At 35.4% G+C, this 21,863-nt stretch overlaps 1 protein-coding gene across 1 annotated transcript in view; it reads right to left on the bottom strand.

Moving 5' to 3' along the window:
* Positions 1-699: 699 nt before the first annotated feature.
* Positions 700-21,863, bottom strand: part of GDPD1 (glycerophosphodiester phosphodiesterase domain containing 1) — a 49,624-nt gene continuing 28,460 nt past the window's right edge. The window contains exons 5-10 of the mRNA XM_007086734.3: positions 15,773-15,891; positions 15,184-15,273; positions 9,825-9,958; positions 3,719-3,778; positions 2,467-2,518; positions 700-2,027 (exon numbers count right to left, since the gene is read on the bottom strand). Coding sequence (XP_007086796.1) covers positions 1,905-2,027; positions 2,467-2,518; positions 3,719-3,778; positions 9,825-9,958; positions 15,184-15,273; positions 15,773-15,891 — 578 coding nt within the window. The 3' untranslated portion in view covers positions 700-1,904. The remainder of the gene's footprint in view (positions 2,028-2,466; positions 2,519-3,718; positions 3,779-9,824; positions 9,959-15,183; positions 15,274-15,772; positions 15,892-21,863) is intronic.

A 21,863-nucleotide genomic window follows, 5' to 3' on the forward strand; every position in this document is an offset into this window, starting at 1 on the left:
AAATAAATAAAATGTGATGCTCCAATCAGAAAAGCAGTATTGAGATGTTATAATGAATACAAACTCTCTTATTATAGAGACTATATACTTATATTAAGTGAATTAAGGTCACCTTGACTATAAAATTAGCAAACTTTTTTTTTTAAAGTAAACTCTACCCCCAACATGGGGCTTGAACTCACAACCCTGAGATCAAGAGTCACATGCTTTACCAACTAAGCCAACCAGGTACCCCCAAATTAGCAAACTTTTAAAACATAACTTTCTAAACATCTTTACCATATTGGGTACTTTATCTTCTACTGGTTGACACAAAATATATGCTCGCCCTATAATATGAGCTGCTCGGAATCATAACAAAGCAAAATTCAGAACGAAAAAATAACAAAAAGAATCATATCTAAACAATCAAAATGATCCCTAGCAACCATAACCATAAATTATAGTAAGCACAAGTAAAAATGACTGATTTATTGGATTACCTGCCCAAGTTATTGTTCAAATGCCAAGAAGCAACTTTTTACCATAGAGTGTTTCCGTATTTTCTTTTGTTTTCCTTATTCTAGAGAGAAATATCAGGTGTGTTTACTCATATTATCAATTTATCACTTCATTAAATTCTGCCCCCCCCCCAGAACCTATAAAATCTATAAAGCATATTTAGAATTACAACTGCAAAAAAGCAATGAAGAACCCTTATTTTGTTCTTGTAAAATTTTATTCCAGTTTAAACAAAAAAGCAAAATGTTATTTATGTCATCCAGAGACTGATGGGAGTATAATCATCCTTCATAGCTGCTGACAACTCCAAATGAGAGATGTAATCTAGGTAAAAGGCCCTTATTATTCCAGATTATATTTACCTCCCAAAGAGGTCATGAAAATTAGTCAAAAAGATTAGAAACAGATTTACATGAAGTCATATCAGAAAAGCTGAGAAAGTGATGCCTAATGCTTTGAGAAATTGTTTCCACTTAATATTCAGAAGACTAAATCCTTAAAGGTCAGGAACAGGTGGTTTATACCATAAGTATTAAATCAATGATGTGTACTTTCATCAGTTTTATAGGTTTATTAAGATTCAAGATGTTATTTAAAATCTAGATGTAGGATCAAACAGTTAGTCATTGCCAAAAATGGAAAATTTACACTTCTTTAGAGGAAACATAAATATATGACTATTTGGATCTTGTCTTAATTTACATTTAATAATTCCCATTTTAATGGTTACCAAAAAGAAAGGACATGGTAGCACTGCTACACTGAAGATGATTCCGAGATTCCATTAACAACAGCAGCCAAGAAATTTAATTGTCTACAGTTTTTACTTCTGATCAAGTAATAAAATTTCAGTTCTTTGAGTTTGCCTTCTGTTAACAAAGGACAGCTTGTCAAATAACTATATCACTGATTTCTAAGCTCTCCTCCCACTTTTCTTTCCTCTTTATTCAAGATGTACCTGGAAATAATGAGACAACTCAGAATAGCTGTAGTGGCCTTCAGTAATTTTGCTTTACTAATTAGTTGATCTTATTCCAGTGAAGGCTAATGTCAAATTTATCCAAAAGTCTTTGATTTTGGAATTACTTATAATAGTAGAACAATGCATCATATACAGAACTCTTGATCAATAATCTTCTACTTCCAACTCATAACCAGTTATCTTTCTAAACAAACTATTTACAAATGTAAAATATGTAATATTGTTTAAAATAAATATACAATATATAGTTTCTACATTCTCAGACAAGCTTAAAAATGAGGTAATAAAAACTTAACTGATTAAACCTTTACCATTCTGGAAATGGCTTAGGGAAATGATGGCAAACTTGTTTTGTTTTGTTTTGTTTTTTTTCCTTAGGTCTCTTCAGGTTTTCTTTGAATGCTTCTGAGTACCTCCTTTTCTATGCTGAAAAATTATGTAAAAAATCCTTAAGTTTTGTTGGATAGTCTGTCATCACCCCAGTTGCTCCCAAATCAAAAGCTCGTTTGTATTCTTGTTCTTCATTTAATACCCAAATATACACCTGAAAATTAGAAGCGTGAGAAGTATGAGAAGAAATGTTAAAATAGAAAATTATTTTTATAATAGCATTTATACACTACAATCTCAGCAGACCTAGAAACGACCTATTAAACCTGTAATTTTAAAAAGTTATTGAACCCTTTAAAAAAATTTTACTTTACTCATTAAATATATACTGTCCCACCCTTTAGCTTCAGCTAATCTCACCTATATACATAAGTGGACTCCAGTTATTAAAATGCCAATGCTTTCTTGTTAAACATAAGGCAGAGCTTAAGGTTTTCATATGTGAACCAGTAAAAGCAGCAGCAGCAGCAGCAGCAGCAGCAGCAGCAGCAGAGCTGGGCCCAAATTAAGTCAGTTAAAAGTGCCTGTCCTTTACACTTGTGTTACACTGATGAGACATATTGTTTCCAAAATACATCATTCCAGAAACTTACCTGAATGCCTCTGGCAGTGAGGTGGTCAAACAAGGCTTTTCTCATTAGTAAGCTAGAAAAGAAAAGCAGAACAAATTTAGTTATTTCTTAGTTCTAATGAAAGACCATAATTAGTCTTTAGAACTAAATTAGCCTAACATTTAGAATTTATAATTCTGATTTAAAGCAATGGCCTCAAGTAATAACTACTGTGGATATATTCATGTCCTAACTGCTGGATCTCCTTTCACTGTTGGCTGCTTGCTGGTGGACAACCAGAACCTCCTTTCTATTCCTTCTGTAACTAGATCCTCAGGAGACCCATTCTTATTGAAGTCGCTTACGAGAGAAGAGGCTTCTTCACTTTCCCTGTTGACACCATAATGAGAGTCAGAAAGAGCTTGGAAGTCTGTTTCTAACTTTCCAAGTTAAAACAAGGTAGTGAATTTGGGCCAAGTTCTATAATATCATAATTTATTTACATAATGGATTGGTCTTTCATGTGCAATCTTAGAAACCTAATGTTCCTTATTTACACTATATATACTGTATATATATCATTTTTTAGAGTTTGAAATAATTGACTTAAAAGTGAACTTTTAGAATACAAATCACTTGAGCATGATTGGAATGAACTATATGGGAAAGTTATACATATTATTTCTACTCTGTTTATGTCTATTAGAATGATTAAATAACAGAAACTAAACATAACAGCAACATTGTGGTATTTATCTAAAATTAAACTCAACATGTCTTAGAAATTAAAGTATCTTTTTTGAAGTAGATGCCCACCCTACAGGTGGGGCTTCCTTTCTGCTATTAAACGTTGGTGCAGATTTTTCTGGAGAAATGTGCCAGTAGTCAATGTATACTTTTACCTATACTGTATTGCTATACACTTCTTTCACCACATCTTTCTTTGACTGCAGGTTACTGAAAACAGCAAACAGGTGGAAGAGAGTGGTTATATATACCAGCTCTATATACTAACTAGCTAGATCACCCTAAGCTAATCATCTACCTTTGGGTAGGAGGGCACTCAGTTTTCTCTTGAAGCTGGCTGAAACTGTCTCTCAAGATTCCTCTTACAGTTTTGCGGCTGGTAGTTAAAGTAGTTCTAAATGATTCATATACATCCACCTATGGAGTAGGTGCTCAATATGTCCTTGTTACAAATCATATGCAGAAAGCTTGCTCTAAATTATAAACATAGGACGTAATACATATAGCTAAAGCAATAACTTGTATATCAAGAAACTAAAATTCTTACATATCAGAAAGCCAGATGAGAAACTTTTGACTTCTGGACATAGTGTGTGGTTCTTTTAGCCTGAAGCAAAATAAAATTTGAAACATACATTAGAAACACAGGAAGGTATCAGTGTGATAAAATAAAACGAGTCCAAAAACAAACACAGTGCCTTGAACTTAGTATGTGCTCAAAAAAATTTTATAAAAAAAAACACAACAAACCAAAAGTAAATTAAAATAAAGTCCATTTGGGTCTCTGTTTCTATTGATTTCAAGCTATTTTTTTGCTACCACTACTGAAAGGTAAAATAATAATAATAATAATAAAAGTTATCTTTCCAGACCCTGCGTGCCTACAGCTCATGTGTCTTCTCTTTTTTGGTGAAGCGTCTTTCTCTCACTTTGCTATAACTGAGTACATGGTAGATTTAGTATATGTGCTGTCAAAGCAAGCACACATAGTATATAGTAGATGTAAACGTACAACCAAACTTTACTACAAATTAAAAGACATATGGGGTAAAAATGAGACTAAAAAGACCCTGAAAGCATGTTTTTTCTTCCCCTTTCAATATTTGAAGACCTGGGCCCTGTTCTTCTTCTTCTTCTTTTTTTTTTAGTTTTTATTTAGTTTCCAGTTAGTTAACATACAGTGTAATATTAGTTTTCAGGTGTACAATATAGTGATTCAACAACTCCACATATCACTCAGTGCTCATCACAACAAGTGCTCTTTAATCCCCATCACCTATTTAACCCATCCCTCCCTACCATCCTCCCTTCTGGTAACCATCAATTTGTTCTCTATAGTTAATTATCTGTTTCTTGGTTTGTCTCTCTTTTTTTCCCTTCGTTTGTTTTGTTTCTTTTTTCCCCCTCAAATGTTTAAATATTTATTTATTTTTGAAAGAGAGAGAGAGAGAGAGAGGGCATGAGTGGGGTAGGGGCAGAGAGTGAGGGAGAGAGAGAAACCCAAGCAGATTCCCCACTGTCAGCACAGAGCTGGATGTAGGGCTCAAACTTACAAACCATGAGATCACAACCTGAGCCGAAATCAAGAGTCAATCGCTTAACCAACTGGGCCACCCAGGTGCCTTGTTTGTTTTATTTCTTAAATTCCACATATGAGTGAAATCATATGGTATTTGTCTTTCTCTGATGGACTTTTTTCACTTAGCATAATAGTAATATGTCACCTTCTTTATCCATTCATCAGTGTATGGACATTTAGGCTGTTTTCCATAATTTGGCTATTGTAGATAACGCTGCTATCAATGTCAGGGTGCATGTATGCCTTTGAATTAGTATTTTTGTATTCGCTGGGTAAATACCTAGTAGTATGATTGCTGGATCACAGGGTAGTTCTATTTTTAATTTTTTGAGGAATCTCCATAATGTTTACCACAGTGGCTTCACCAGTTTGCATTCCCACCAATAGTGCATGAAGGTTAGCTCCTTTCTCCACATCCTCACCAACACCTGTTGTTCCCTGAGATTTTATTTTAGCCATTCTGAAGGGTGTGAGGCGATATCTCATTGTAGTTTTGATTTTCATTTCCTTGATGATAATTGATGATGAGCATCTTTTTTATTTTATTTTATTTTTATTTTTATTTTTATTTTATTTTTTATTTTTTTTTAATTTAGTTAGGCATATAGTGCAACAATGATTTCAGGAATAGATTCCTTAGTGCCCCTTACCCTTACCCATTTAGCCCATCTGCCCTCCCACAACCCCTCCAGTAACCCTTAGTTTGTTCTCCATATTTATGAGTCTCTTCTGTTTTGTCCCCCTCCTTGTTTTTATATTATTTTTGTTTCCCTTCACTTATGTTTATCTGTTTTGTCTCTTAAAGTCCTCATATGAGTGAAGTCATATGATTTTTGTCTTTCTCTGACTAATTTCACTTAGCATAATACCCTCCAGTTCCATCCCCGTAGTTGCAAATGGCAAGATTTCATTCTTTTTGATTGCCAAATAATACTCCATTGTGTGTGTATATATATATATATATATATGTATATATATATATATATATATATATATATATACACACACCACATCTTCTTTATTCGTTCATCCATCGATGGACACTTGGGTTCTTTCCATACTTTGGGTACTGTTGATAGAGCTGCTGTAAACATGGATGGGCGTGCATGTGTCCCTTCGAAACAGCATACCTGTATCCCTTGGATAAATGTCTAGTCATGCAATTGCTGGGTCGTAGGATAGTTCTATTTTTAGTTTTTCGAGGAACCTCCATGCTGTTTTCCAGAGGGGCTGCACCAGCTTGCATTCCCATCGAGCATCTTTTTCATGTGTCTGTTGGCTGTCTGTATGTCTCCTATGAAAAATTTCTATTTATGTCTTCTGCCCATTTTTTAATTGGATTATTCATTTTGGGGGTGCTGCATTTTAGAAGTTCTTTATAGATTTTGGATACTAACCCTTTATCAGATAGGTCATTTGCAAATATTTCCTCCCATTCTGTAGACTGCCTTTTAGTTTTGCTAATTGCTTCCTTCGCAGTGCAAAAACTTTTATTTTGATGAAGTCTCAATAGTTTATTTTTGTTTTTGTTTCCCTTGCCTCAGGAGACATATCTAGAAAGAAATTGTTATGGCCAATGTCAAAGAAGTTACTGCCTGTGTTCTCTTGCTAGAATTTTTATGGTTTCAGGTTTCACATTTAGGTGTAAAAACCCTTTTGAGTTTATTTTTTGTGTATGGTGTAAGAAAGTGGTCTGGTTTCATTCTTTTGCATGTTGCTATCCAGTTTTCCCAGCACCATTTGTTGAAGAGACATCTTTTTTCCCTTTGGATATTCTTTCCTGCTTTGTCAGCCATTAATTGACCATCTACAGGCTCATTTCTGGATTTTTTATTCTGTTCCATTGATTCATGTGTCTATTTCTGTGCCGGTACCATACTGTTTTGATTACTATAGCTTTGTAATATAACTTGAAGTCCAGAATTGTGATGCCTCCAGCTTTGTTTTTCTTTTTCAAGGTTGCTTTGACTATTGAGGGTCTTTTGTGGTTCCACAGAAATTTCAGGTTTGTTTGTTTTAGCTCTATGAAAAATGCTGTTGGTATTTTGATAGGGATTACATTAAATGTATTGATCGCTTTGGATAGTATAAGCATTTTAACAATATTTGTTCTTCCAATCCTTGAGCCTAGGATGTCTTTCCATTTGTTTGTGTCCTCTTCAATTTCTTTCACCAGTGTTTATAGTTTTCAGAATACAGGTCTTTCACCTCTTTGGTTAGATTTATTTCTAGGTACCTAACTGGTTTTGGGGCAATTATAAATGGGATTGATTCCTTAACTTCTCTTTCTGTTGCTTCATTATTGGTGTATAGAAATGCAACAGATTTCTGTACATTGATTTTGTATCCTGTGACTTTGCTGAATTCATTTATCAATTCTAGCAATTTTTTGGTGGAGTCTTTCAGGTTTTCTATATAGAGTATCATGTGATCTGCAAATAGTGAAAGTTTTACTTCTTCCTTACCAGTTTTATTTCCTTTTGTTGTCCGATTCCTTCCAGTACTATGTTGAATAAAAGTGGCAAAAGTTCACATGCCTGTGTTATTCCTGACCATAAAGGAAAAGCTCTCAGTTTTTCCTCATTTAGGATGATATTAGCTGTGGGTTTTTCATATATGGCCTTTATTATGTTGAGGTATGTTCCCTCTAAACCTACCTTGTTGAGGGTTTTTATTAAGAATGGATGTTGTACTTTGTTAAATGCTTTTTCCACCTATTGAAATGATCATATGATTCTTATCCTTTCTTTTATTAATGTGATGTATCACGTTGTTTGATTTGTGAATATTGAATGTAGACCCTGTTTTTTTCAATTATCTTTTCTACTGAAAAAGCGTACTTGACCTTTAGACCTACACTGAGTTCCTCCTTCAATTTCCTCAATGCCTAGAGCAGCACAACTACCTGTATCATTAATTTGGCATTGTGCCCATAGCAAATCTCTGGTTAGCCTCTCTCTACTATGAAGACTTCCCAGCTTCTAAGTTTAACAGCACACAGTGATTTTCATTCTCCCCAGATCTTCACTTCTTGTTTCCTTTTTAACTCCTCCTGACTATACTGTTAGAATATTTGAGTCTCCACACTTAAATTCACTTTTTTCTTTCTATCTGAATTCAGTTTTTATTAGAAGCTCTCCAAATAAAATCCTCTTTTCTTTAACTCTAGCCTAGGTGGGAAGAACTTGTTGCAGTTTTAGGAATCTCTGTTTTTTAGTATCTCAAACATTAATCAGCTCATTAAACAAATTATTATGTTGTCTTAGAAAGCACCCACTGCCATCCATCAAAGAAAAATTAAAACACACACACACACACACACAATATTCTACTTTGTCTTAACCCACAATTAGTTTTTAGAGAAAAGATTAATTCTATGAGTTTGTTCATATGTCTGTATTTCAGTAATACCTACTTCTAAAATGAGCATGTGCACATAATTTAGAGAGCACAATAATTCATGCCAGGCCAGGGGAAAACCTAAGTACTTTAGGAATAAATGGTTAGGAATCATTTTAATCCAGCAAATTAAAATGGTTTCTTTGTAGGCAAGAAGTGGTTTCTATTTTGTCTGATAAATAGCTACAAAGACTGCCCAAAAATATAACTGGGAACAGATAAAATAAACATGCTCATCACAAAGAAACTCAAATTGGAAAACAAGCATGAAACATAGATGCTAAATACAAAGGTACCAACCAAACTGTTTTTCTTACCAGTATTTCCCAATCACTGCTGCACTAATGTTCAGTTTGACTTTTTAAAGTTCTGTTTGGGGATGAAAAAAGTTTCCATGCAGGTGAGATCACATTTAATTTTTTTTTTTTAAGTAATCTCTAGGCCAAATGTGGGGCTCAAACTCACAACCCTGAGATCAAGAGTTGCATGCTCTACTGACTGAGCCAGCCAGGTATCCCAGGTGACATCACATTTAAATGATCTCCCCAGGAGTTCCAAATTCCTTTGTCATGACTCTGATTATTAGAAATTTACAGCTAGAAATCACATTCTCTTGGTGCAGGATTATGAGATGAAGCTGTCTTTCTCTGATACTGATGATAAAGATAATGGAACAATAAAAGCTATCATTTATTAAGTGCTTATTATCTGCCAGGAGGTGCTAAGTGTTTTACGTATTTTTATCTTTACAGTAAATGAGTGCGTGAAAAGCAAGGCTTTGTACCCAGGAGAAAGATTATGTAAATATAGAAGTATCTATTATAAACAAACACTATCCTTTTCTTTCTCCTATTTCCAAGAGGTTTTTTTGGTTGTTGTTATGGTGGTAGTAGTTGTTTTTCTTCCTCAGTGTATTAATACTAATGGTGAATTTGGAGTTTAATGGAATTTCCACTTCCTATTGTGATGAAGTATAAATACATTAGGGAAGTTGGAGGGCAATTGCTATTATAGGTTAACATAAAAGCTTCAACAATTAAGCTCAATTCTTTGTATCTGACTTCTGGGTACACAGGCCCATAAAGTTATTGATACCTGAAAAGGGTCCAGATTAAATATTTATAATCCTAAATTGTTCATTTTAGAAAAATATGTCTTAATTATTTCAAAAGGCATTATTAATGTAGGCCAGTTTATCAAACATGTAAATAACTACAGCAATCTATTCTTTTTTTTTTTTGAGATTTTATTTTTTAAAGTAATCTCCATACCCAATGTGGAACTCAAACTTACAATACCAATATCAAGAGTCACATGCTTAGGGCACCTGGGTGGCTCAGTTGGTTGAAACTGTGATCTCAGGTTGTGATCTTGCGGTTTGTGAGTTTGAGCCCCGAATTCGGCTCATTACTATCAGCGCAGAGCGTGCTTCAGATCCTCTCTCCCTTTCTCTCTCTGCCCCTCCCCCACTCATGCTCACTCTTGCTCTCTCTCTCTCTCTCTCTCTCTCAAAAATAAATAAAACATTAAAAAACAAAAAAGAGTCACCCGCTCTGCCAACTGAGCCAGCCAGGTGCCCCTACAGCAATCTTTTATTTCACTGATATTGATATTAATGAGCCTTGATCTTAGTCCCCCTATAATGATAATTGATGCAAACAGAGTAACCACTTACTTCAATATGATAGAAGGCATTGGGATTTCAAAAAACTGTTCTCGAATGGGCACAAAGGGCAAGAGACCAGTGAAGAACAGGCCAAGAATGAGCAGAACACGTTGTAGACTGAAGAGTATAGGAATATCGGAATTCTAAAAGACACAAACAATATGTTACTTTACAACTGCTCAATAAAGAAGATTATTTCACATCCTCAAAATTTCCAAGACTGTATCTGGACACTTGTTAAAAGTACTCCCTGAGTTATCAATATCCATCTCTAAACACACCACATTTAAAAATAGTTAGTCCTTGACAAATGGGTTAGATCTATCTTGGAGCCCTATACCATCAACTGATGATATTAAAGTTTCTCTATTCCCTAATGTCTGCGTTGCAACACCACTTCTGTCTGTTGGTGACAGTACTTATTATTAGAGATTAAACACATTGAATCTAACAGAACAAGATAAAGAAATGAAAATATGAAACATTCAGTAACCTTACTGCCAGTTAAAAAATATGTAACTGAAGATCGACATATATTCATATATATCTATATATAGATATATATGTATTCTTATCTATAGATATAGTTATACATTATTTAAGTAAGATATGACATTGATATGAATATCTATAGATAAAATATATTAGCACTGTTGCAAATATGTCATCTTTCAGTTACATTATGGATCAAATATAGATAAGATTTTGTAAGCTAGTCCAAGAATCAAGCCATCCTTTTAGGTTTCTACTGGAAAATATGTTCAAGATCTCAAAACTCTTAGAATGTAAGCTTCATATAGATATGCACTCTTTTTATCTTGCAAAACTGAAACTCTATGCCTAGTATACAATTCCCTGTATCCTCCTCTCCCTAGCCCCTCCTATATTTGTCTTTAAAACATAGAAATTATGGTGGAGTTGATTTTTTCTATACAAAAAAATAATATATTGAAAAAGTTATGCAAAAAAGTAATTTATTTTATTATTTTATTTTATTTTTTAGCAGGCTATACACCAGCACAGAGCTCAATGCGGTACTTGAACTCACGACCTGAGATCAAGACCTGAACTGAGATCAAGTTGGATACTTAACCTACTAAGCCACCCAAGTGCCCCACAAGTAATTTATTTTACATATTAGCTTTAAATTACTCACTTCTTTATTTAAAAAAAAAAAGAGAATAAAAGAGAATAAATAAGTTTGAGCATTTCTTCTCTCTCTGTTCATATGTCTCTCTGTAATATTTTAGGCTTATTTATACACAGGTGTTTCAGCTGTAACACAATGTACAAGCCCCTGAAAAACTTGATTTCTGCAAGTTCATGCACTGAAAATAACAGAGCTTATGGGAAAAATAGGGTTAGGAGCTGACCCTCAAAACTTACACAACTTTGGACCCAGAGAACTAAAAAAAATAATTGGTATTTCTGGGAGCCATGCAAGGCTGCTGGTGGTGGGAGAGGGTGGGGTTTGGTATGCTGGCACACCACTGACATAACAGCTGGTGCCACTCTGTATCTTCTAAATTAGAATATCTGGAGATCTTGCCATTTGCGACAACATGGATGGACTGAGAGGGTATTACACGAAGTGAAATAAGTTAGACAGAGAAAGACAAATACTGTATGATTTCCCTTACATGTGGAATCTAAAAAACAAAATGAATAAACAAACAAAAAGCAGAAACAGACCCATAAATACAGACAACAAACTGATGGTTGCCAGAGGGGAGGAGAGTGGGAGAAATGTGTGAAGAGAAGTAAGAGATACAGGCTTCCAGCTATGGAATGAATAGCTCATGGGGATAAAAGGTACAGCATAGGAAGTGGAGTCAGTGGTATTGTAATAGTGTTATACAGTTGACAGATGGTGGCTACACTTGTGGTGAGCACAGCATAAAGTACTGATTTGTCCAGTCACTGTGTTGTACGCCTGAAACTAATATAACATTATGTCAACTATATTTGAACAAAATAAATAGAATTTAGGGAATGGGACCTAAGCATTAGTATCTTTATTTAGGATTTAGGATTCCAACATCCAGCCAACTTTAAGAACCACTGCATTAAGTGGGGCACCTGGGTGGCTCAGTTGGGTAAAGCATCTGACTTCAGCTCAGGTCATGACCTCACGGTTCGTGAGTTCGAGTACACTTGGGTGAACTGGTGCCCTGCATCAGGTAAACACGAGCCCCGCCTTGGGTAAGTTCCACTTTCTCTCTCTCTCTCTGCCCCTCGTGGGATTCTCTTTCTCCCTCTCTCTCAACACCCTCGTTCACTTGTGCCCTTTCTCTCTCAAAAAAGAAAAAAAATTCTCTCTCTCTCTCTCTACCCCTCTCCCCTCCCCACGCGCTCTCTCTCTCTCTCTCTCTCTCTCAAAAAACAAAACAAAACAAACAAACAAACAAAAGAACCACTGCATTAAGTTAGAATGAATTAAAAGCCATTAAGTGGAAATAAGCTCTACATGTTTTCCTCTTACCACGGTGTGCCGCTCTTTTTTTTTTATTTTTATATTTTTAGTTGCTAGCATTTGGGAATTAAAGGACTAATGTAAAATTCTTATAAATCGTATTTTAAGAATTGTAAAAGAGGGGTGCCTGGGTCGCTTAGTCGGTCAAGCTTCCGACTTGGGCTCAGGTCATGGTCTCATGGCTTGTGAGTTCGAGCCCCACATTGGGCTCTGTGCTGACAGCTCAGAGCCTGGAGCCCGCTTTGGATTCTGTGTCTCCCTCTCTCTTTGCCCCTCCCCCGCTCACACTCTGTCTCTCTCTCTCTTTCTCAAAAATAAATAAACATTAATTAAAAAAAAAAAGAATTGTAAAAGATGTATGACTTAATTATATGGTATGTTCATGATATGAATGACAAATATTTTGAGACATGTTTACTATGATGTCTGAAAATGACTGCTGGAAGTTTGGAGTTTTTAAATTCTAAAATGACAGAAAGCCAGAGGCTTCTAAAAAAAATTGGTGAATCAAAGGAAAAGTTCTATAATTCTGGGTCAAAAGTGGACTTTTTATTTCGAAATAATAGATTCACAGGAAGTTGAGTCTTATGTGCCCTTAGCCCAGCTTCCTCAAATGGTAACATTTGACATAACTGTAGTATAATATCACTATACTGGTATATCATTTAGACCATAGACCTTATGCAGTTTTCACCTTTTTTAAAATCTCCATTCACTTGTGCATGTGTTTGGTTTAATGCAGTTTTAACAATGTACTGATTCGTGTAACCACCACCACAGTCAAAATCCAGAGCAGCTCCATCACAAATGAGAACTCCCTCCTGCTACCTCTCTGTAGTTGCCCCCAGTCCCTGTCCCCTGACAGCCATTTATCTGCTCTGTGTGTATAGTTTTGAGAATGTTACATAAATGGAATCATACAGTATGCAACCTTTTTGTTTTGGTTTGGTTTTTGTTTCTTTAGGTTTTTATTTTAATTTTAATTCCAGACAGTTAACATACAGTGTTATATATGTGAGTTTCAGGTGTGCAATGTAGGTGATTCCAGTATGTAACCTTTTGAGGTTCATTTTTTCCAAGTGAAATGACATCAAGGATGAGGGCAGCCCAGCTTGTTGCATGTATCAGTAGTTCCTTTCCCTTTATGGCTGAATAGTATTACATCATGTTTAGCCATCTACCCACTGAAGGTCATTTTGGTTGGTTTCTAGTACTTTGCTATTATAAATAAAGCTGCTATAAACATTCATAGACAGGTTTTTTGTGCATAAGTTTTCACTTTTCTGAGATAAACGTCCAAGAGTGAGATTGCTGGTTAATATGGTAAGTGTATGTTTAGTTTGGGTACACTATCCAACTAATTAAGAGAGTGGTTGTAGTATTTTACATTCCCACTGACAATGTAGGAGAGATCCAGCTTCTCCAAATCTTCTTCAGCATTTGCTGTTATCACTATTTTTTATTTTAAGAATTTTTAAAAAATTTTATTTATTTATTTTGAGAGAGAGAGAGAGCACGCATGAGCAGGGAAGGCGCAGAGAGACAGGGAAAGAGAGAATCCCAAACAGGTTCTGTGCTGTCAGAGCTTAATCTCATGAACTGTGAAATCATGACCTGAGCCAAAACCAAGAGTCAGAGACTTAACCAACTGAGCCATTCAGGCGCTCCTATTTTTTATTTAAAAAAATTTTGAGTGGCTCAGTCAGTTAAGCCTCTGACTCCTGGTTTCAGTTCATGATCTTGCAGTTCATGGGATCAAGCCCACATCAGGCTCTGCACTGACAGCACCTCCCCTACTTGCTCTTTGTCTCAAATAAGTAAGTAAATAAATAAATAAAAATGTAAAACTTCAATAATACAGTCACTTTTAATGACATGTGAAAATACCATTAGATAATGATGAATTATGGAAAAATATTAGTCCTAAATTCTCAGGAATCTGAAGCCATTTGTCCCAATGACTACTTTGTTTTCTCCTTTTGTACACAAGTTACCTTGGGATCTCAGAGAACCTGTGGCACATAAATAAAACTTACTTGCCTTAATGAGGCCTTCAACTGTACTTTTAATTGTAGTGGTGCCAATTCTGGATCTATGTTTTTACCTTTTTTGTGAGGAAGGAGGGCCCTCCCCAAAGAAAACTTTGTATTTTGAATTGCTACTTATGTCACAATATTTCTTCTGTACTATCACTTGTATTTTGAAAGAGAGTCTTTAATGCTTAAGGTTTTTTAACATTTTGAATTTCATATTCTCCTAGTTATACTTGCTATAGTATATAACTATATAAGCTATACTTATAGAAGCTATAGTACAGAGCTAAACTTGCTTATAGAGGCTTAGCAACCATGTCAAGATATATCAAATTAACTTTTTATAGATATATTTTCTTTAAACAGAAAGATCTCAGTAGGTGGATGGCCCTACTTTTATATACCACCTGATAATTATGATCCTGGATTAATTTGATTAATTCTGTTTGGAGGCAGGGAACAGAGAAGCTTGAACTATAGAGTTGAATGACTAAATACTTTCCTCAATTCAAAATTACACAGAAAATTTCAATAACCGAACCAAAAAAACAGACATTAAAAGATAGGAATCATATTTTGTTTCATAATGTACATAATAAAGTGTTGGCAAACAACTAATATTAGCATGTGAAAATAAATTCTGTGAGCCAGCCCAAGTACATAGAGCTTAAACTGTAAGGTCCATTATTTCTATTAAATCCATTATCTCTATTAGTAAACTTCTGGCTAGGTGCCTCTACCCAGTACCATTTGTCTTTGTATGAGGCTTTGAAATAAGGTAATTTAAAAAATTATTACTGTAAGACCATGTATAGATATACAACAGCAAGAAAGATCTTTCTGTATCATTTTTGAAGCTTACCTCTTTGTAGCACTTTTCTACAATTTCATAACTGGCATTGCCCCACACTGTTATGTGTTCTCGTCTGTACTGCTTTACCAACTCTGAAACCTACATGTGAAAATTCAAAAGTTGATGCATGTGCCTATTTGTAAATCCATTTACATTATTTCACTTTACAAATGGGTTACAACTGACTTTCTGCTAGTGAGTCATATAAACTTTTGGACGAATATATGAATCCAGATTATTTTATAAAATATAAGCAATTACTTACATTTTACCATTATATGATTTATCTAAGAGAGTACCACTATTTAGTCATTTGATATAAACTACCAACAAAGCAAGTTAAATCTGAAGAAGTTAATTGCCAGAACAATTGGTTCACAGGAGCTCACTTTTATGCATGACTGAGACAAAACAACTCACTCTGAAAATAGGCTTTCCTACAGTAAAGTAATCTCTTCTACCAGGGCATTATTTAAAACAATACTGATCCCTAGAGTATCACATTTCCTTAAACAGTAGCAATCTATGAAGTCACCTACTCTAGCCTCATTTAGTTTGTGAAATACAATACAGTCAGAAGAGGCAATGCCTTAAGTACCTTCTTAATCAGCACATTGTTGTTGACTTTGATATCGATGTTAATGGGAGTATTAGGAAAGGCCTCAAAAACTTCCTTCAGTAATGGGATTCGGTTATCTTTTCCTTCACATTGGCATGCTGAGAAAGCAAGATTTTTAAAAGTATTTTTAAAAGATAACTTTCACTTTTTTGATGATTAGGAAAAAAAGATAAAGTATTGTTTTCACAATAGTATGTATTCATAATAAGGCATTTACAAAATGATGAAAAGTATGAAGAAAAGAAAAATCATCTAAAATCCAACAACTTAGATATAAGCATTGTGACCATTTTTATCCTATGCATAATTTTTTAAAGGTTTTATTTTTAAGTAATCTCTACACCCAACATGGGGCTTGAACTCACAACCCCAAGATCAAGAGTCACATGCTCTACTGACTGAACCAGCCAGGTGCCCCTTCTATGCTAATTTAATAAGAGTTATAATAGCGTACCTACAGACCTTAATCTGATCTTTTACATAAGTAAAAAAATAAATGTTGCATGTTCATACACTATATTTAGAATTATGATTTAAAATTTTTTTCATTGAACTTTTTGAAATAACTATAGATTCACTTGAAGTTATAAGAAAAATAGAGATCTGTGCACCTTTTACCCAGATCTCCCAATAATAACCTCTTGTAAAACTATACTACAATATCATAACCATGACATTGATAGTGTTAATCCACCAATCTTATTCTATTATTTTGAGAGAGACAGAGAGGGTGCGAGCCGAGAAGGGGCAGAGAGAGACAGAGAGAATCCCAAGCAGGCTCTGTGCTGATAGCATGTGTGGCTCAATCTCAAGAAACTGAGAGATCATGACTCAAGCCGAAATCAAGAGTCGGGCACTTAACTGACTGCGCCACCCAGATGCTCCTTAATTATTTTTTTTAAGTTTTATTTATTTTGAAAGAGAGATAGCATGAGCAAAGGAGGGGCAGAGAGACAGGGAGAGAGAATCCCAAGCAGGCTCCACATTGTCAGCACACAGCTCAATGCGGGGCTCAAACCTACAAACCGTGAGATCATGACCTGAGCTAAAATCAGGAGTCAGAAGCTCAACCGACTGAGCTACCCAGGCGCCCTGTCCCTTAATTATTTTAATTTAACCATTCCCCCAGAAAGGTAACAGAGTTTACCACTTCCAAAATATGGCAGTTTGGCATTAGGATTATTTTGAACGTAAGGCAACTGAGATGAAACAGATATGAGAAAATCTCGGTCCTTTCCCATCTGCCTAGAAACAAGACTTAAATTTTTCCACAACGTAATCACCAACAACCTTAGACCCTTATCAGCACCACAGGACTCCACAATACAAACTGTTGACTAGCCTTTATCTTTCCTTATTCACCTTTATATCCACCTTCCCACAATTTGCCACCCTAGAAACTCAAAATCCCTTTTGTCTTGTCATTTCTCTGAAAATGTATTGGATTTGTTTAAGATGCTATATAAACTCAAGTTCTAGCCACCTTTGAGTTACTCATCCCTGAGGTTCTCCATGACACACACATATTAATAAACTTCTGTCTTACTCTTGTTAATCTCTCTTTTGTTACAGAGCCTTGCTGAGAACCTAGAGAGTAGAAGGGGAAAAAATGTTTCCTTCCCTATACCCTGCTAGTGGACACTGAGGTTGTTTGGAAAGTTTTGCTAAGCTATCACCACTGAAATTTTCAGAGACTGAGAATATATATATATATATATGTTCAGGCAAGGGAAATACATGCTAATTCAGTAATAAAGAATTGTATCAATACAGCTACTCAAAGAAAATTGAGTCACAAAAAAAATAAGAAGAGGATTTTTTAATCATTTTTTACATTTCCTGAGGGTTATTTTCTTAACTTTTTCCTTAATCTCTTTTGCCTTGAATCATTTACATAATATACTATACATGCTATATTAAGTAATTTTTAAGTTTATTTATTTTTGAGAGAGACAAAGACAGCACGCAAGAGGGGGAGGGGCAGATTGAGATGGGGGTAGGGGATTAGAGAGAGAGAATCCCAGGCAGGCTCTGCACTGTCAGTGTGGAGCCCAGTGCATGAAATCATGACCTGAGCTGAAGTCAGACGCCCCTTTGCTATGCAAGTCTTATAAAATTTCCCCTTCCCTCTGAAACTGCAATTCCACTACCATGTGAATAACAAAATGGTAAAAGACCTTTTATTTCATCTTTATTGTTCAAAGAAGTATATCAACAAAGTAAATTAAATCTATGCCAAAAAGTGAAAAAATTATCCATAATAAAGGCTCATATGAAAAGTCAGCATGTAAATGGGGGAAAAAAGGAAAATGTGTTACTGTTTTGTCTGTTCTGTATTCCATTCTTTTTGTCTTTTTACTACTCCTTGTAATTCAGATGGTGGGACTCTGGGTCATACTGACTAGCCTCTCAATCATTTGGCTCTGCCTCCTTGGCCACAAAGAGAGCACATGAACTTTAAGCATAACAATATGAACACGGGGAGAGGTCTCCTGAAATCCTCAGCTGGATGGATCATGTGCTTTTGATGTTGTCAGAGTCCATCCTCATGTGTAGAAGGTGTGCCTTAAGGGGGGCCTGGGATGAGCACTGGGTGTTATACATAGGGGATGAATCACTGGAATCTACTCCTGATTGCACTATATGTTAACTATCTTGGATGTAAAGTAAAATAAATAAATAAACAGATAGATAGATAAATAAATAAATAAATAAATACATAAATAAACAAATAAAACAGTCACGTGATTAACTGTCTATTGTAACAGTGCAAATATAGAGCATTTCTATTGCTACATTCCATTTAAACAGTACTGTTTTTTAGTTAAGTAAAATTTTTCATAGCTTGTTAAGGGTGAAAAAATTAATTTAGCAGTCAAAAGAATTGCCATGGGCATTAGCTATTCACATGAAGGTAAGGTTGCAAGGATCAACTTAGAAGTCAAACAGACAAAACTAACTTTGGAACATTATACAATAAGAATAATATTGCATCTAATAGTGGGAGAAACAAGGAAATTAGGGGAGCCTGGGTGGTACAGTCAGTTAAGTGTCTGACTCTTGATTTCGGCTCAAGTCATTATCTCACGGTTTGTGGGTTCCAGCCCCACAATGGGCTCTGTGCTGACAGTGCAGAGTCTGCTTGGGACTCCTTCTCTCTCCCCTCTCTCTTTGCCCCTACCCCACTTGCTCTCTTTCTCTCAAAATAAATAAATAAACTTAAAAAAAAAAAAAGAAAGAAAGAAACAAGGGGATTTAAGTTACATTAATAACTAAAAAAAATGGGGGGGGCACCTGGGTGGCTCAGTCAGTTAAGCGTCTGACTTTGGTTCAGGTCATGATCTCATGGTCCGTGAGTTCAAGCCCCGTGTTGGGCTCTGTGCTGGCAGCTGAGAGCCTGGAGCCTGCTTTGGATTCTGTGTCTTCCTCTCTCTCTGACCCTGCCCTATTCATGCTCTGTCTCTCTCTGTCTCAAAAATAAATAAACATTAAAAAAATTTTTTTTAAACTAAAAAAAAAAAAAAGAAGTATGTTAAAGTGATGTGAAAATATTTAAATTAATGCCTCAGCTAACACAGAATATAGAAAATGAGTTGGGGAAAGAAGTTTGTCCCCAGTATTGTTCTGGGCAGAAGATAACCACCTAGGAAATACTACAAAAAGGGAAAGAGGAAAACTAGAGTGACAGGCAAGGAGTAAGCGATAGGATGTGCTGGGTGATGGGATGAGTGAAGTAGCCTCTTATAAACATGCAAGAACTTTTAAAGTGATCATTCTGACCAACCTAGACTATCCAGAATGTGTATTTTCCATGAAAAAAAATCCACTTTCAAGTTAGCAGGATAGATAAGAACAAACCCTTTGGTTAACACATTTTTATATTCTTTCTTTACATTTATTTTTTAATGTAGCCTGTGGTAGACCAAAGCACCTTTACCATCTCTGGTAAAATTGTGAATCACAAAGAAAGCAAGAGGCCTAAAATCTATATTCCTCTGAGAGTTGACAGTCTCTCTCTCTCTCTCTCTCTCTCATATTTAAAGAAAAGTAAGCCAGAATTCTGAGGAGGGGAATAGGACGCACACGCACACACACAAAGGAACAACTATCTACCTAATCTGAATCAAGTACTGTATATTAGCCTAAATGCAGTAAATTTCACATGTAAGGCATTCTTAATTGTAATATGAACTGAATGTAATATGAATGAAAATTAATTATCCTTTTTAGCTGTCTGAAACTTGAATGTACATGGCATTGCTATTAATAAGGCATTAGAAAAGACTTTTAGGGCACCTGGGTGGCTCAGTCAGTTAAGCATCTGACTCTTGATTTCAGCACAGGTCATGACCTCCCCATTTGTGAGTTTGAGCCCCACATCTGGCTCTGTGCTGACAGCACCGGAGCCTGCTTGGGATTCTCTCTCTCCCTCTCTCTGCCCCTCCCCTGCTCGTTCTCTCTCTTAAAATAAATAAATAAACATTAAAAAAGAGAGAGAGAGAGAGATACTCTTTAGGAATGCCTGGGTGGCTCAGTCGGTTGAGTGTCTGACTTTGGCTCAGGTCATTATCTTGTACTTCATGAGTTCAAGCCCTGTGTGGTGCTCTGTGATGACAGCTCAAAGCCTGGAGCCTGCTTCAGTTTCTGTGTCTCCCTCTCTCTCTGTACCACTTGTGTTTTATCAGTCTGTCTCTCTCTCTCAAAAAAATAAAATAAATAAATATTTTTTAAAATTAAGAAAAAAAAAAAAGATTTTTTAGATGGCGAGGCCAGATAGTACAGCTGAACACTGACCTGGTTAGATGAAGGCCTAGTTTCAAGTCCTACCTCTGTCATTTATTTGTTGTATGCCTGCCCTTAATCAAGTTAATTTACATCTTTATGCCTCGGTTTCCTTATTTATAACAGGAGGAGATAGAATTATATAGTCTCAAAGGTCACTGCATATTCAAATATTTTATGACTTTATGAGAAAGGTATATAAATAAAAACTTTAAAAAAAGAAAGAAAGGAATAAAACCTGAAAAAAAAGTAAAAACATTTTTCCTCTCAAAGGATCTTTTAATCTTAGTGAGGTTTTGGCTTTGCTCTATAAACATAAAAAAAGAAACAAAAACAAAAAACAAACAAACAAAACACTTCACTTACGAAATGTTTTTAACCTTCACAAATCCACAATGGACACAAATATTATATAATAGCTTGGCAAGTATAATCCTGTTAAATTACAAGAATGAAAAAGTGTTTACTCAAACCAACCCGGCTTAATGATACTTGGAAAGTAAAATCAAACCATTTTCAGATCGAAACATCCTTCAGAGATAGCTAATTTAAGCAATTTTCTGATTTTTACTTGGCTTTCTTAAATTTTCCAACCAAACGGAAATTACACTGGCCAGTTTTAAATCTAGGTCACAAAGTAGTTACATTTCTTTTTTAATATTATTATCAATAGATCCTTGACATTTAACCAAGGTTTTAACTAAATGCAAGCCATTCCAGGGGCATCTGGGTGGCTCAGTCGGTTAAGCGTCCGACTTCGGCTCAGGTCATGATCTCACGGCTCATGAGTTCAAGCCCCGCGTCGGGCTCTGTGCTGACAGCTCAGAGCCTGGAGCCTGCTTCATGTTCTAGGTCCCCCTCTCTCTCTGCCCCTCCCCTGCTGATGCTGTCTCTCTCTGTCTCTCAAAAATAAATAAACATTAAAAAAAAATTTTTTTTTTAAATAAATGCAAGCCATTCCATACAAAGGACCATAATATGTACCATCTTGTAGTTTTACTGAGTTACATTTGAATCATTCAAAACATGAGGCTGAATTGTGATAGTGTGGGTCCCTGTACCTGCTTAGCAATCTTTATCTCCAGGTGGTCTATTTTCCATTCTAACAAGTCTAACAAACTGGGCCAAGGGACATGTTCCTTTGTGAGAAATATTCCCTCAAAAGAGAGAAAACTGCTATGCTTGTGATTAAAAAGTGACAATGACCAGGAAATGGGTGGTTTATTTGAGTAATAGAATTCTCTTTAATAATTTAATATAGGGAGCAGTGAAATGACATAAAATCAAA

The sequence above is a fragment of the Panthera tigris genome, chromosome E1 (genome assembly GCF_018350195.1).
Source record: "Panthera tigris isolate Pti1 chromosome E1, P.tigris_Pti1_mat1.1, whole genome shotgun sequence".
Lineage (NCBI taxonomy): Eukaryota > Metazoa > Chordata > Mammalia > Carnivora > Felidae > Panthera > Panthera tigris.